At 49.5% G+C, this 17,365-nt stretch overlaps 1 protein-coding gene across 7 annotated transcripts in view; it reads left to right on the top strand.

Moving 5' to 3' along the window:
• RNF144A (ring finger protein 144A) overlaps positions 1-17,365 on the top strand; it is a 106,773-nt gene that overhangs the window by 54,878 nt on the left and 34,530 nt on the right. For 3 of the 7 annotated variants that reach the window (XM_072938249.1, XM_072938248.1, XM_072938247.1), the window contains one exon: positions 16,080-16,225. The exons of 1 other annotated variant lie outside the window; for it this stretch is intronic. In XM_072938249.1, coding sequence (XP_072794350.1) covers positions 16,091-16,225 — 135 coding nt within the window. In that variant the 5' untranslated portion in view covers positions 16,080-16,090. Of the gene's footprint in view, positions 1-15,754; positions 15,952-16,079; positions 16,226-17,365 lie in introns of those variants that run through there. 3 more of the 7 variants (XM_072938246.1, XM_072938245.1, XM_072938250.1) reach the window with 2 other exon arrangements.

Raw genomic sequence — 17,365 nt, 5'->3', positions numbered from 1 at the left:
GGGTGTGTCTGCCCCTCGGTGGGGGCACTGTGCACACTACTGAGGCTGGGGTCGGGGTGCCACACTCTGGGAGTGTCTAGCACACACTCCCAGAGGAAAACCTCTTCCCGATGCTTGTGGCTGGCAAAGCAGAAATGGTGAGGCAGGAAAGAGTTGGTGAGGTCGGTTCTCCAACCCACCTTGGCTCGAGAGGTGTGCATCCCCTGCCAGTGGCGATAGAAGATTCATATCGAGTTACCAGTAACAGCAGACACCCTCGCCGGTGATGCCCAGAGGGCCACAGGGTTTATGGTTGGAAGGGTGGGATTCCGGAGCCAGATCACCGCGATTTGGAACTAGGCTCTGACATTGAATGTTGGAACTTCAGTGCCTCAGTTTTCTGATCTATAAAATGGGGCTCAGAGTGCACGCTTCCCCATTGGTGAAAGTATTCAGTGAAACACTAAGCATCTGTCACAGTGTGAGATGGTGCCATGGTAACTGAGCTGTGGTTAAGTCGAACTGATTTGCCGCAGTCCCGTGATTGGGATTCAAACCCAGCAGCCTCTGGCCCTGAGGATGGTCCACTTCGCAGTAAAGGCACGGTCTAGTACCCTGGGTCCCTGTGGTGTCTTAGGCTCGTGGGGTGGAGGGACTTTGGGTCTCCTTCCAGAACTGCCGTTAGGCTTTCAGCCACAGACGAGCCAGGTTAATGTGCTGCACCCCCTCGGCCTCTCCCGTGCACCTTGGGGCGGCAATGCCACTGTATCGCCGTCAGCCTGCCATGCAGACGCTTACGTCAGGGGCAAGGGCATGAGGCAAGAGGGCGCGGCTTTGTCCTGAGCATCCTATCCACCTGGAGTGGAGATAAGATTCTGTGTCTGAGTCTAAGTTGTGGTTGGGGTGCCTGAAACGTGGGGAGATTCACGGGAGAGTCCTGAAGCCTTGGCTGCCGTGGTCCCGGGAGATGCCATTGAGCAGGACCATGAGGGGCATGGAGTCACCAGGCAGAGGAGAGGAGTGGGCGCCTGCGCTGGGAACAGAGCTGGCAGAGGCTGTACCACGGGGAGGCTGGGGCTTCTTCAGGAAGGAAGCACTCGAGCACGTGGCCTGAAGGGGAGGTTCTCTCTCCACACCGACTGGGTCCGCATCCTGCGTGAGGCCAGGCGGGCGGTGATTGGCTGAGGGTCAGATCGCGAAATGTCTTCACACCAGGCTCAGGCATTGGAGTGGAAATGAAAAAAACGCAACAAAACCTTTGTTACAATACTTAATACTGTTTAGAGAAGTAGGGAGGGCAGAGTGGTGGGGGCGCTTTCCACCAGGGCACCTGCACTGACGGGGTCAGGATGTGGTCCTCGGTTTCGCTGGCACACAACCTGCCCCAGGGTTTAGGAGCTGCCTCTGGCTGCTCTGCTGCAGGGACTCCCTGAGGCCCACATGCCTGAAACCGGAACTGTCTGTCCCTTAATGGGTAACATCTGCTGGCCTCTAGTCTACAGCTTTACTGGGCTTGAAAATAGCACATTATTCACTCGTGGGAAAAAGGATGTAGAAGTTACAACTGGGTAAGAATTCTGGACTCCATGGCATTCTAGACCATGGTCAGTGCTCATTTATTTTTTCTTTATTTTTTTCTTTATTGAAGTGTGGTTGATTTACAATGTTATGTTAGTTACTGGTGTACAGCATAGTGGTTCAATTATACATATATATATTTTATATATATATATATATATATATATGTATACTCCTTTTCAATTTCTTTTATATTATATGTTATTACAAGCTATTGAATATAGTTCCCTGTGCTCTACAGTAGGTCCTTGTTGTTTATCTATTTTATGTACAGTAGTTAGTATCTGCTAATCCCAAACTCCCAATTTATCCCTCTCCCCCATTTTGCTGTCAGTAACCAGAAGTTTGTTTTCTATGTCTGTGAGTCTCTTTCTGTTTTGTAAGTTCATTTGAATCATTGTTTTAGATTCCACATAAAAGTTATAGCATATGGTATTTGTCTTTCTCTGTCTGACTTACTTAGTATGATAATCTCTAGATCCATCCATGTTGCTGTAAATGGCATTATTTCATTCTTTTTTATGGCTAAGTAGTATTCCATTGTATAAATATACCACATCTTCTTTATCCAGTCATCTGTTGATGGACATTTAGGTCACTTCCATGTCTTGGCTATTGTAAACAGTGCTGCTATGAACGTTGGGGTGTGTGTATCTTTTTGAATTAGCGTTTTCTCCGGGTATGTGCCTAGGAGTAGGGTTGCTGGATCATGTTAACTGTATTTTTAGTTTTTTAGGAATCTCCATACCATTTTCTACAGTGGCTGTGCCAAATAATATTCCCACCAGCAGTGTAGGAGGGCTCCCTTTTCTCCACAGCCTCTCCAGCATTTGTCATTTGTGGACTTTTGAATGATGGCCATTCTGACCGGTGTGAGGTGATACCTCACTGTAATTTTGACTTGCATTTCTCTGATAATTAGTGATATTGAGCATCTTTTCATGTGCCTATCGGCCATCTGTATGTCTTCATTGGAGAAATGTCTGTTAAGATCTTCTCACTCATTTTTCGATTGAGTTGTTGAGTTGTATGAGCTGTTTGTATGTTCTGGAATTTAAGCCCTTGTTAGTCACATCATTTGCAAATATTTTCTCCCAGTCCATAGGTTGTCTTTTTGTTTTTGATGGTTTCCTTTGCTGTGCAAAAGCTTTTAAGTTTAACTAGGTCCCGTTTGTTTATTTTTGCTTTTAGTGCTCATTTATTTATTGTAGATTGTGGCTTGCTCATTCACCCGTTCCGTCTCGTTCATAGTCTGTAAAATGGGTGTGAAAACTCACTCACATCAGTTCCGCGGGAGTCTCGTAATTGAGCAGCAGCGGGTTCTTAAGACACGAGGAGGGTGATTGAAGCCTAGTCCTTCATTGCTGAGAATGATAGCTGCCTTGCGACAGCCGGTGCTCCCCGAAGCCTTATTTCTTTTCAGAAAATAGCACACAGCCTTGTGGGTAGGAGAACAGGACGGGTCCTGGCCAGCAGAGACCCGCACTGTCTCCACCCCTTCTCCTCCCGGTGCCCAGGCTTCTCCTGCAGACGAGGGATGATGGCGGGTCCTGCTTCTCGGAGCTGTCGGCTGATGAGGTGGCTCCTGAATTCGTACACCTAGCAAGTTCTCAGTAAACGTTAGTTGTGATTATTATTTCTTAGTCCTTATTTGAATTAACGTTGCTTTTTTTCCTCCTTGTAGGAAAAATAAAACCTTCCCCTAAAGGCTGACACTGTGAAAGTCTTATGACTCCGTGAGCTGACAGGCACTTGTCCAAAACCTGAGCTCTGACAGGCAGCTGCTCGGAGGATGTTGAACCTTTGACAATGAAATTAATGCCAGATTTTAAATTTGGAAGACACGTGTAGGAGAATAGATATACGCTGACATTTTTGGAACTCTGAGCTAGCTCAGAGAAGAAAAATACGTTTAAAATATCATTTGGAAGTTTTCTCTTAGTTTATACATTATTGAAAAGCATCCTTTAACTTGAGGTAGGCACTATGCCTTGATTGAATTCAGGCTAGAAGAGAGACCCTCTATTTATTCTGAATTACTATTATTATGATATTTAAGTTTATTTATTAAACTCTCTGTCATCTTTAGACAGGATTATCCATATAGTTCACAGTCAGTTTGTCTGAAGGTCACACTGGAGAAGTCCTGTTTGCCTCTGGGCCTGGCCGGTCTCCCCAGCCTGCGGCCCAGCCCGCCTCGTTAGGTAACCATTGTAATTAGGGTTGGGGTATTCATCCAGTGGTTCTTTGTGCAAATACAAACAAGCATAAATGTACACAAAGTTTACCCAACATTTACTGTATAATATGCACGTTCTCTTCTGGGCTTTTTTAATTAACTACATTGCGCAGATCCTCCACTTTAACACATGGAATATTTCTCCTCCTTTCTTCAGCAGCCTCGTATTCCACTCCGTGGTTAATTTCCTCGTGTATTTAACCCGTCCCCTACTTGGATCGTTTTTAATCTTTTGATATTTCAAACAAGACCGCAGTGACAAGCTTCACACACCGATCACATGCCCCAGAAGTGGGGTTTCTGGATCATCGGGTAAATGTAGGTAAAATATTGGTAGATTTTGATAAAAAACCCTTTTCATGTGTTGTGTCATCTTGAACTCCAGCCTTTCGGGCAGGAGAGCGATTATTGACCGAGAGCCATGTGGACAGAGTCTTTGGCCCAGCGTTTGAGTGTCTGCCTGGGGAGAGGTGAGGAGTGGCATCTTGTGTGGGGAATTCTCTTGTCTCTTGAGTGTGTCCCACCTGAGGAGAGCTGGTCTTTCTTTGTGAACTGTCTCTTGTTCTTTGATCATTTTTTTTTATTAAACTGTTGCTCCTTTATTTCTTAATTTCTAAAACTGTATGAAGGAGATTAACTGTTTGGGATACATTCTGCGAGCTTTTTTTTTTTAATTTTGTTATTTATTTTGACTTGCTTTGCGGAAGTTTTTGCACCTTACACGTATGAAGGAACATTGCAGGAAGAAACGTAACGGCTCCTCATTCTAGCCAAACAACGATTTTACTTGTGTGAGTGTGTGTCCTGCCTTTGTTTGTAGAGATTCACACAGTGAACATATGGTTTTTATGTTCACTTTCCACCCAAGAAATTATACCATAAAATCATTGTGTCATTGTGTACAATTGCAGAATATACCCTTCTGTGGCCCCCACTTTTCCATTCTGCTTTTACTGGTTTGATATTTCTTTTTTAAAAAAAGTTACATTTATGCACTGAAAACCTTTTTAATATTGTGGGAAATGCTGTGAAGAGCATTTTCACGCCCTCAATTTTTTTTTCTTATGGATGAATACCCAGAATTGGGGTGACTTGATCAAAGGATTTGAACATTTTGAGGGTCCTTGCTAAATACTGCCGGCTGCCTCTCTGTAGTGTTCTGTCATTGTTCATTACCATTAGCCAGGCTTGGTTATTCCTGGCTCCAGGACTCTAACCAAATTATTATAATTCAGAAAAAGTGCAGTTGATTTTATGGATGGAGAATGAGCCCTGTCATTTGGGTGCAATGAGCCTTGGAGATGTGACAGGATCAGAGTGAGTCCAGTGTCCTGCAGCCAGTGTCCTGGTTCCTGGGAGGAGAATGCTGGCACGTTTGTCCATGAGCTCACACCAAAGCACAGGTGACTGGACATGGTTCTTTGGGCAATTTTCACATACGTTTAATTTGGCCAAAATAAGCGATTTTCTTTCACTACAGAGAAAAGCACGTCTAGTTGCTAATTTGATAGTGATGGAGACGTCCGCTTGGCCAACATTTACTTTCCACCCACAGCACGTGCGCCCAGGTTGCCGATGCCCCTGTGACGTGGACGTGAGACTCTCCCTGCTCCTGGGAAGCTTCTAGCTTAGCAGAGCAGGGTCACCCTGGCTTTTCCCCAGGCGTGAGTTCAGAGGGTCAGATCGTGCTGACCCATTTTTATGGGGCACCTCCTCCATGCCAGGGCCTTTGGACCCAAGAGTGAGCAAAGCCAATGAAAATCAGTTTCCTGGGGGAGAGTGTGTTTTGAAAAGGGCAGCAGAGAGTAAACAAGGTAAGTTCAGCTGTAGACAGTGAGGAGTGCTGGCGAGGAGAGAGGACGAAGGGTGTGTGCACATGGGGCTGGAGGGGTTTGCATTTAACCTGCTCCACTGGGGAGTGGTGGGAAGTTTGTAAGTGGGAGAGATCGGATGAAGTAGAGTCTTGCAGACACGAGGTTGGCTGGGGAACCAGAGAAGAATCTCCCCAGACCCCCCGACCATCATCTGTGCACGGGGGTCAGCAGACCCGGAGAGGAGACCTGGGCGCCGGGGTACGAGGCGGCCGGTGGTCGCCCACAGCCCCGGAGCGCGTGGGCCTGCTCTCTGGAATGTCAGGACACTGGTGGACGGCCCTGGAGGAGAACCTGTGGAAAGGGAGAGCAGAGGCTGGACGTGGCTCTGTTCTGTTTGGCGCTGTGATTCTGTGCTAACGATTCTCATGTGACCAGAGTTTTACATCCTTGAGAGAACGGAGTCCCATTAGACTCATTATCACGTCAACAACTTGGTCCTTCCCCAGAGCAGACCTCCGAGACTGCTCCACGTCTGTTCTCCGTGAAGGAAGGCCCCCGCCCAGGGGCGCCGGGCGCTGGTCCTAGGCGTCCCGCCAGCCTGCCACCCTGCCACCCTGGGCTGGAAGCGAATACGCTTCCTAGACTTGCGTTATCATGGGAGTTCCCAGTGGGAACGCGCCCCGCCTTGGTTGCTGGTGTTTCCTCGGGAATAATTTTTGAGTTCGGTTCTGTTTCCCTGCAGGAAAGGTTGCGTCAGTGTCTCTGATTCCACCCAGTTCCCCACCGGGTGGGCCTCCAACAAAGCCTCCTGCGCAGGAGCCAGAGGGTCGGGCTCTGCGGTCAGAGCCCCGGGGCTTTCCTTCTCTCTCTGAATCTGCTCTAAACTAAAGCTGTTTCTGCCCCTGGGGGGATCGTCGCTGCCATGTCAGAGCTGATTTTGAGTAAGTTTCGTGGGTTTTATATCTAAGAGAACCTCCAGTGTTGTCTAGTTAAAGACTCTCCAGGGTGGGGACGGGTGAGGTACTGGGATGAGGGGGGATGAGGAGGATCTGCGGCATCGCCACGATCCTCTTCTCTGTCGTGGTTTGGGTTTCTCTCTCTCCGTCCAGTAGGCTCGCCTGCACTGGGGGTCTCCTCAGCCAGGGTCAGAAAAGAGAGACTGGAGCGGCGTGGTGGTCTCTGCGTCCCCACTGGGGTAGGAGGTCTAGACGAGTGGGCAGGGCTGAGGCTGGGGCTTGGGCGTGTGGGCTCAGGACTGCGTGCGATCGCTGGTGGACCTTTCCTGACCTCCGCGTCTCGGTCACACTCCCGCACCCATGGTCCTCAGCCCTGTCACACCAGGGCACCCTGACGACCCAGCCTTCCCCACGGAGAGGTTAGGAGTCACAGCAGGACGATGGGTTTTCTTTCTGAGCCCCAGAAAGCACAACCTCTAGCATCGGGCCTTGGGGAGACCAGAGCTTTTTTGTTGATATTATGATTCATCTTCTCACTGGGGAGGCTGAGTGCTGGATTTCAGCCTCTTAGCCAACTAAATGGACCGTCTTTACTATCATTAGGTCAAGTGCCTTATTTCATAAAGGGGGACTCTCAGTGATGAAAAGATATTTTTAGGTGCAAAGCATGGCCCCTTCAACATTCTTCACTTAAAGCATCAGTTTGTTTTATTCTTCCTCATTGGGTGCCCTCGAGTAGTCCAGAGGTGTAACAGCCAGATGGGGAGTTGTGCTTTTGTGTGCAGTGGACGGGGTACGGGGCCGTGAGCGGGGCTCTTGTGAAGGAAGGGGCCTCTCTGAGCCCCAGGGAGGCCTCCGCCCGCCCCACCAGCCATCTGAGCAGTGGGCACGGTGAGAGGGTCCAGTTGCTGGACCTGAGGATCGTGGGAACGTTGACGCAGGAAGAGAACGTGACTGGGAAGTCGGCAGACTGGGTGCGAATCTGTGATTTGCCATTTGTTACCTTGAGACTTTGGGCAACTGGTTTACCTTCTTCAGCCTCCGTTCTTAGTCTATGCAGTGAAGACAACTGAGCTGACTTCCCGTCTCTGCAGTGTTGATCGATCCGCTGCACAGCAGAGGGGGCTTTGGGGAGACATCGCAGCTGATCGCAAGGGTCTCCCGAGATGCCCGCCAGCGTTACTTCATCAGAAAACAGGTGTACCCTCTTCGTCCCGGTGAGACAGGCAGTGCCCCGTGGAGGCGACGTTTTTTCTACCTCGTTAACTGGGTAGTAAAGGAAAGAACAAAAGATGGCCATGTTTAATTTGAGTCTTTTTTAAAATGTTGGTTGGTAACACTGACTCTTACGGAACTTACTTTCTTGAGGGGGAGAAAACAGTAAGTAAATAAAGACGTGCTTGTAGCGTATGTCGGGGAGCCTGGGGGGAGCATAAAGAGGGCAGGGGGCTGGGCGTGGAGGGGTGGGTGCAGGCAGTTTTATACAGGTGATCTGATGACTGAAAGAAGGTGGGAGATGGGTGAACCATGGGCAACCGTGCTTTGGGGACATTAAGACTAGTGACCTTCTTGTCACAACCATCATCCCGATGGAGTGACACGGGGTTCTTTAGGCTCCGTACAAGCTTTCGTTTTCTAAACACGGGGGTGGGGATCCTTTAGTAATTCTTAGACCATTATCACGTTGAGAATATAGTTGAGCCCCGGTGGAGTAGAATGACAAGGCTTCTGCCTGACTCGTGGCGCGGGGGTTCTCATCTGTGGGTGATTAAAAGTGAGCTCTGATTATAGCCTGGGGTAGAAATGCGCGTGTGGAGCTAGCATAGGGAAGATGTTTATCGGAGAAGTGTTACCGTGTCCACGGCAGGACGCGGACCACTCCTGTTCTTCGGATGGGACTTGCGCGTCCCATGCCTGTGCAGGCAGATGTCAGAGGTTACTGCTTCCAGGTCTAAAGACGTGGAGGCTGGGTGTGGCTCAGACCACGAGCCGATTGCCCTTCCCACATGTCTGGTCCCCATGTGAACTGCTGACATTGCAGGCTCCAGGTGGAAGGGAGTTTGAAGGCCTTGATTCGCTTTCCCACAAGAAGTGTCCGGGATGCTGAATGTGTGCCCTGGACCTTCTGACTGGCCCCATGCTGTGGTCTTTCTAGAACAAATTCTCAAAAGCCTGAGGGTCTCGATGAGCTGGACGCCAAGGACAGGGCCCTCAGAGCTGTCATGTCCAGGCAGCATCCAGCCTCCGGCCCTCACACGTCACTGTCATGTGTGGTGGGAGAGAAGGCTCAAACCTCTAGTTCTCTCTCTCTCTCTCTCTCTCTCTCTCTCTCTCTCTCTCTCTCTCTCTCTGTCTTCAAATCTCGGGAGATGTGGGAGGGCTGCTTGAGGTGAGGCATACTTTAAGTGACGCTTCCAGGATGCGGGGTGTCAGACCCTGGCCTTGGTCCTGACCTCGAACCCGCTCTCCCGGTTGACTTCTTGCAGGAATTTCCTGACTGTTTCTGAGCCTCATCCAGGAATCCTAGCTGGCTCCACACATAGAATCAAGGGTGCTGACCTGAAATCAGGGGCTAGCAGACTTCCTTGTGCAGGGCGATGTGGGTGGCACCTCTGACTGTCAGCTCTTGTGATCGGTGTCTGGAACAGCTGTTAGATCACTACAGAAACCTGACGCCGGCTGGCCAGCTACCGGTCCTGAGTAGGCGGAGGATCAGGTGTGTAAATGCAGGAGAGGAATGGGAGGGACTCTCGGGGTGGTGCTGCGGCGAGTTCTTGGAAAGGAAGGGCGGTGAGTGTTCAGATGATTTAATGGACAGAGCAGGGCTCGTGGCCACAGGCGTGCCTGGGCTTGAAATGGATCTGTGGCGGAGGGTTCCGTGCTGGAAAGCACGGTTTATCCTCTAGCTCGTTCTCTCTGAACTGCATCTCCCACCTCCCCAAAACCCCTCTCAGCTGCTGCAGCGACAAGAGCCAGGCCTCTCGTTAAGACCTGGGTGACACCCTTCCAGGCGGGTGGGAGGAGGGAGGGTTCAGAAGCCTGGGGGATCCTGGGAGCCAGCCGAGGCCGCTGGTCCAGGGAGGTCCAGGACAGGCCCTGAGGGTCTCACAGTGGGTGGGCAGCAGTGCAGACAGGGGAGCCCTGGTTTCTGGACTCTTCACAGAGGCCTGTGTCCGCCCCACTGCATGCTCCCCACTCCACTGCGTCATGTTCTGTTAATTCCAGAGCCTGACGAGCCCCACACCCAGGAATTTCCCAGGCTCCTTGTCTTGGCAGCATGGCCTCTGTTTGTCTCCCAGGAGGAAAGAGCCGCGTGTCTCTCCTGCCCCCGTCTGAGCTGGCCAGGGCGCGCTCCCAGCAACCGGGACTGACGAGAGAGCTGGAGGATGCAGATGACACGTGTGCCCACAGACGGCTCCTGGCTTGGCAGAGTGTGATCCGGGTCCTTCAGCACAGGGAGCTGGGGGCCCCACGGCTATTCACGCTCTATCGTAGACGGCATATCCTGTTGCTCTTGTGTTGTGTCCTTACCTGAAAAAGAAAAAAAAAAAGTGGACGCAGTGACTAGCTGTGTCATGACAAAGTCTGGCAATAGTACATTTAGGTGGTTCATGATCAAGCAGAAGGCAGTGGTGGTGAGGTTTGGGGGAGTCGCTGTGGGGCCTCTTAGCAAACCCCTAGACAGCTGGGAGCAAGGAAACCATCTCTAAAAGGACAAACAGCCTGAAGACCCCCCTCAGCCTTAAGACATGACTTTTTAGTCAGTTTACGATGTTGTGTCAATTTCTGATGTACAACTTCATGTTTCATCCACACAGATACATGCATGTATTTGTTTTCATGTTCTTTTTCATTCTAGGTCACTACAAGGTATTGAACAGAGCTCCCTGTGCAACACGGAAGAAACTTGTTGTTTATCTAGTTTATGTATAGTAGTTAGTATCTGCAAATCTCAAACTCTCAATTTATCCCTTCCTACTCCCTTACCCCCCTGGTATCTGTGAGTCTGTTTCTATTCTGTAACCAAGTTCATTTGTTTTTATTTTATTTTTTTTTTAGATTCCACATATAAGTGATATCATATGATGTTTTTCTTTCCCATTCTGACTTATTTCACTTAGTATGACAATCTCCAGGTCCACCCATGTTGCTGCAAATGGCATTCTTTCTTTCTTTCTTTTTTATGGCTGAGTAATATTCCATTGTATAAATATACCACATCTCCTTTATCCAGTCCTCTGTTGATGGACATTTAGGTTGCTTCCACGTCTTGGCTATTGTAAATAGTGCTGCTGTGAACATTGGGGTGCATGTGTCTTTTTGAATTAGAGTTCCCTCTGAATATATGCCCATGAGTGGGATGGCTGGTTCATATAGTAAGTCTTATTTTTAGCAAAACATAATGAATTTAAGATTGATTTTTAAAGCAGTCGCTCCCTGGCAGCTGGGGTGTGATGTTCAGGTTGGAGTAACAGTCCCTCTGTGTCCTGCTCTGCATTTCATCCCTGGACGTTGGTCAGAGAGCCAGGCTTGTCTGGGCTGTCTGGGGGAAGCAGCCTGTGATGTGGAAGCTGCGGGGACATTTTAGGCTCGCCTGCACAGTATTTTATCAGTCTTCGAAAGGAAGGAGTGAGCTTGCTCTCTGCCATGAAAGCCCCTTGTTTCCTAAGCCAAGCTGCCTGTGAGGGAAGCAGCTCCCAGCAGCAAGTCCACGAGCCACAAGCCCGCCCAGGCCGGGGAGGAAGTGTCTCAAGGCCGTAGCACCGGCTGACCTTGGACGTTCCTCCAAGGTCATTTTCAGCAGAATCTCTGTATTGTGCGGGGGGGTCACATCCCGGACAGTGGTGGGGGTGCCAGGTCCTGTTGCAGGAAGTCTCACTCTGTTGGCCTCGCAGCAGCCCAGACATTTTTCTGGCCAGAGAAGTGCAGACTCAGAGCACTGGGAGGGGCAGAGGGAGTGGGGTGGGTTTGCTCTGTGGAGGGAACCAATACCGTCCACCCTTCTTGGAGTGTGGCTGTGTTCATTAGCATATGAAAACCCATGCGGAGTTTGATGGTTAAAAAAAATAAACGCACAAACCTGCTCAACTATGTTTAATCCAGTACTGCTCAGATTTTAGTATCACATTTAATAATAGTACTATTTAGGGAAAGCCTGGGCTTAAAACAGATGAAAATCTTAAAATCTTAGACTCTTGAAAGATTCCAGTTGACTCTGCATTTCAACAGGCTTATTTGGGTTTACATGAAAACAGTACATTTTTTCAAATAAATTTTTTATTTTAGAGCAGTTTATTTTATTTTTTGGGGGGGGTGGTTAGTAATTAGGTTTATTTATCTATTTATTTTTAACAGAGGTGCTGGGGTTTGAACCCAGGACCTCGTGTATGCTAGGCACACACTCTACCACTGAGCTGTACCCTCCCCTCTAAGGGCAGTTTACATTTAGATTTACAGATTTGGTTTTCAGTTGAGATACAGGTTAGCAGATTTGGATGGAGATTTAGAAAACTCAGAAAGAAGCAGAAAGATGCAAAAAGTCTAGGGCGTTACCATGCAGACGAGTTTCAGGTTCAGGGCAAAGCTGAGGGGGAGGTGCAGAGCTCCCCCCCATAGCCCCCATCCCCACACAGGCAGTCCCCACCCCCACTGACCCCCGCCCCCCGCCAGGGAGCGTCTGTCACCTCGATGACCCTGCCTTGACGCATCGCCCTCACTTGGAGCCGTAGTTCGCTGCATTGCCGGGTGGCCATAACGACATGCCACAGGCTGGGCACTGAAGCACAGAATTTTATTTTCCCACAATTCTAGAGGCCAGAAGCCCGAGATCAGGGTGCCCGCAGGGTTGGGTTCTCCTCAGGCTCCGGTAAGGACTGTCATTGTGGCTGATAGGTGACTGTCTTCTACCCTAATCCTCCCGTGTAGCAGAGAGACACTGAGATCTTCCTCTTTTAAAAGGTCACAGCCCCACCCCTAGGACCTCATCTGACCTTAATCGCCTCGCCAGGACATGCAGTTACCTCGAGGGTGGGCTGTAACGTGTGGACTTCGGAGGGGCACACAGTGCTGTCCGCGCCATCTGCCCTGGGGTCCGCTCTTGGTGCTGTACATTCTGTGGTTTTGGCAAACGTCTGATGTCACGCCTCCACCGTGACAACCTCACGCTGATGGGTTTCTCTGACCTAAAGTCTCCCCTGTGCTAGGCCTGTCTATCTTTTTCTCCCCGTCCGGCGACCACTGATCTTCTTACTGTCTCCCTAAGTTTGCCTTTTCCAGAATGTCACAGAGGTTTAATCCCACAGTTTGGCGGCTTGCAGATTGGCTTCTTGCACTTGGTAACACGTGCTGAAGATTCCTCTGTGTCTCTTCGTGGCTTGATAGCTCATTTCTTTGTAGCCCTGAAAGGTACTCTGTGGTCTGCATGTAACACGGGTTATTTTTCCATTTCCTTGTTGAAGGACGTCTCGGCTGCTGCCGTGTTCTGGCGATCATGAATAACGCTGCCATGCGCACCCACGTGCAGGGGTCACATTGGTGGGTGAACACCTGGGAGTCTAGCTGCTGAAAGCAGTTGTTTTTACCACTGAGCTGCAGGCATCGCCTCCTCTGGGGGAGGCAGCAGAGACTCCAAGAAAGGGGTGAGAGTTGAGTTTTGGAGAAACTGGGACGATGCTGGGAGTGGCGGGTCGGGAGGGTTTGGAGAAGAGGGGAGCAAGGGGAGGGGGCTGGGCTGGGGAGGGCCCACGGGCATGCCCTGGCCCTTTTGGGACAGCAGGGGCTTGTTGGGGGAAGTCCTGAGAGTGGAAGGGGGCGGTGACTGGCTGACACCTGGCTGGGTTTCCCTTCCCTGCTTCGCTCTGAAGGGGTGAAGGTGGCGAATAGGGACCTGCAGGAGGCACAGCCCTAGGGCCCAGGGGTGGGATGGTTCTGGCTAGACAACCGCATCTCACCCTTAAGAATATCTCCCTCAGTGGACTCCTTTCCCTTCCAGCTCTTTCTCATCCTTGTAAACCTCTTTCATCACAGTTCCCCCTCTTTGCATAACCCGGTCGTGCTTAATAAGTAACTTGCCTTGTAAACATTTTGAGTTGCCTAGATTGAATAATACTTATCATTGACCAGATGTTCTTAAAATAGTTTGCTGTTTCATTTGACTTGACATTCACGTTAGGAAAACATAGACAGTTTTTTCCCCCTTATTGTGCATTGTGATTCTCATAGCAAATTCCTATTTCAAGTTTGCAGCTGCTCAGTGTTTGCAAAATCATAACCGGCCCATCCTGTGAGTAGGGAAGGTCGTGGTGGGCTTAGACAATGTGCACTGTGTAAAGTATCTCCTATTGTTTTTACCGCTGAATCCTGACTGTGAGCTCACCTCCGAGAATGTCTGCTCTGCAGAGGAAGAGTACTGACAAATGCCAGGAAGTCGTGTCTGACCTGCTTCAAGGCTCGCTCACGGGGCTGGGAGGTGAGGGGCCGAGGCTGACCTGCGCCCAGGCCAGCGGGAAGCAGCGCTGTCTCGAAGTCAAATGGAAATCACGGTCCAGGAAGAAAGGAAGCAAGAGGTCAGGCCCTGCAGGCTGAGCCGAGGGTCATGCCTTTGGAGAGGCTGTAAACAGGAAAGGGAGCCAAGCTTAGAAGCTGGAGGAGGGAGGATTGCCTGGGGTCCAGGTGAGAGGCAGGAAGTGGCTGAGGGGGCAGAAGAGCGAGGGGTGATGTCCCCTGCCCGGAGCTGACAGTGAGGGCAGGGCTCAGGCTTCAAGGACTGTGTTGAAGGGGCGAGCCCAGACTTCTGCCACTCTGCAGCACGTCTGGGGTGATGCCCAGCCTCTGAGCGCACTGCCCAGCGGATGATGAAGCAGGAGGCCTCTGAGGTTTTGGTGTTTGCTTCTTCCAAAGATAACGGCCGTCGGTGCGCATTTCCTAGGAGACTGAATCCATCACGTCGTCTCTGGGCTCAGCAACTTTTCACCTGTCTTTTCCCCCTCTCTTTCTTCCCTCTCTATGTGGGTTAATGTCCAGGTTCTTAAACCCGACGTATTATAACGACCTCTACTTACCAAGCAACTAGTATGGCCCGGTGATTTTAAATATGTTATTTCTCACTCATATTTCACAAGGGCCCATGGGAGGCCATGGTGCCTAAGTTTTACAGCGGAAAATACTCAAGTTCATAGAGGCTGAGTAATTTCTCCAGCATCACACGGCCAAGAGGGAGAACGGGAGTTTGAACTCAGGTCTGCTGGTGACAGAACGTGGCCTCTGCTGCTTGGTGCCCCGCGGCGTCTGGAGCACAGGCTTTCCGGGCAGTGCTCGCGGCCGCTGGTCCCAGCTCTCCAGGTCGGAGAGGTCAGTCGAGCAGCCTCTGCCCACCTGGGGCCGTTTCCAACCTTAAGCGATTTCTCAATGCTTCCAGTAAAGGTTTGTGATCCCTGTGAGGCCTAGCTACCATTCTTAATCAAAACACAGTCAGCACCCTGTACTGTGAGCTTGAAGAGCTATTAAGGATTAAAACAGAAAAAGGTACAGAGAAATATAAAGGAAAAAAGTCTTGGCCCGTGAGCCCAGGATCCAGAAAACCCTGCAGAGATTTAGAATAATAATAATAAAGGTGAATTCATGGTGCAGGGAGGTGTTCCAAATGAAAATGGACTCAGGGAGGTGAGAAGTGTCGATTCCACTGCACCCCAGATCGCCGAGTGACCCCCTGAATCACTGAAGTGTTCTGGTCCCTTTGGCTTCAGGTCAGTTTATGGTGCTTGTTTAAATTGTCTGGAAGGCTCCGACCGATCCAAAAATTGCTTGAATTTGTGTCAGTTGTTTTCTAACAGCAGAAAGTGCACTTGCTTTAGGCTAAGTTGCTCAGTCATTAACTGGCCGGGGAGGGGGCTGGATTCACCCCCCAGCCCCAGCCCCAGCCCCGAACGCAGCTTCCCTTTCCTTCACCCCAGTGTCAATTCCAGCTGAAATTCAATAACTCCCTCCCTGGCGTGAGCTCTGATAGGTCCGGTTCTCCCCCTCACACCACTCACATGCCCAGGTCACATGTCATCCTGTCTTCCCTCCTCTGTGTGTTCTCAGAATCACCGCACAGTCTCTTCCTGAGTGGCAGGTACTCTCCCCACCCCCAGTTTGATCTGATCAGTAACTGTTTTAACAGAAGCTTCTCTTGCTGGGTTGCTGAGGTTCCCGAGCTGGGTGCGCGGTGGGTGGGAGGCGTCTTCCACGTCCTCATCACAGGGGTGGAGGGAAGGATGTAGACGGTGGATTACTGGCCATTCTGAGTGTGAACATGAATATTACCATCCGTGTGGGAAAGGCATCACCCACAGACCCAGGTCGGAGACCTCTGGCCAGAACTTCTCAGGGGATCCAGATGAGGACCGTAAGACCCCGGCCCCTCGGGGGTCACTTGGCCTCCCCCAGGGCCCCAGTTTCAGCCGGAGGTGATCCCCGCCGGGGTGGTGGTGGAGGCCACGAGGGGGCTGACGGCCTGTGCTGCTCTCGTTTCAGACTGCTCTGCCATGACCACAGCGCGGTACCGGCCCACGTGGGACCTGGCCCTCGACCCGCTGGTGTCCTGCAAGCTGTGTCTCGGGGAGTACCCGGTGGAGCAGATGACGACCATAGCCCAGTGCCAGTGCGTCTTCTGTACCCTGGTGGGTCTTGGAGAAAAACATCGGTTTAAACTGATTTCGGGATGAGCCCTTTGCGGTCGGCCACGTTTGGCAACACCACGCAACCCTCCGCCCGCCCTCTTGCCTGGAGAGGGCGCCCCTTTGTGATGCGTGTACGCAGTAATGGGAGGGATTCTCTTTGCCAGTCAGGCTCCCCAGGCAGGTTCTGTTGCAGGTGCTCTTGGTGCAAAAGTAATCAGTTAAACAGAATTTTGGAAGTTAGTAACGTAGTTTAGAACTCACGTTTTAGGGGAAGATGATTTTTATTTTACTTATTTAAAAAATTCTTTTTATTGAAGTATACTTGATTTACAATGTTTGTTGCAGGTGTGCAGCAAAGCAATTCAGTTATACATTTACATGCATTTTTTAATATTCTTTTCCATTGTCTGTTATTACAAGAAATTGAATATAGTTTCCTGTTGTGGTGTATTTTTAATTTTTATTATTTATTTATTTATTTTTAACTGTTCTGTGCAACAATTTTATTTTTAATTTTTATTTATTATTTATCTTTTTTGGGGGGAGGTAATTATATTATTCATTTTTGTTTTAGTGGAAGTATGAGGGATTGAATGCAGGACCTCAGTATGCTGGGCACTCTACCACTGAGCTACACCCTCACCCTCCTTATTTATTTTTTTTAATTTTATTTTTTATTGAAGTGTAGTTGATTTACAATGTTAGTTTCAGGTGTACAGTAAAGTTATTCAGTTATACGTATATATGCATATATATATACACACACACACAATTTTCAGATTCTTTTCCATTATATATTATTATAAGAGATTGAATATAGTTCTCTGTGCGACACAGTAGGTCCTTATTGTTTATCTGTTTTGTATATGGTAATGCCTATCTTAGAAACAACTCACTTTAAATTCAGTTGAACGATTACGGCTGAGTGTTAACCGCATACTGTCCTGTAGTCCATGTTAGCGTTCACTGGTTTGGTGCTAAACTGGAAAATATGCATCTTGAAATCATGTTTGAATTTGTCTGGGGCCAAATGACCTGCTCTCCATGCGTACAGGGAGGGACTTCTGTTTGCATCAGGCCTAACTCAGACCCAACATTTTACCCATCAGAAAAAAAAAATGGGAGTATAGGATTTATTTT

Source organism: Vicugna pacos, chromosome 15 (genome assembly GCF_048564905.1).
Source record: "Vicugna pacos chromosome 15, VicPac4, whole genome shotgun sequence".
Taxonomy (NCBI): domain Eukaryota; kingdom Metazoa; phylum Chordata; class Mammalia; order Artiodactyla; family Camelidae; genus Vicugna; species Vicugna pacos.
This window is presented reverse-complemented; position numbering and strand designations above follow the sequence as displayed.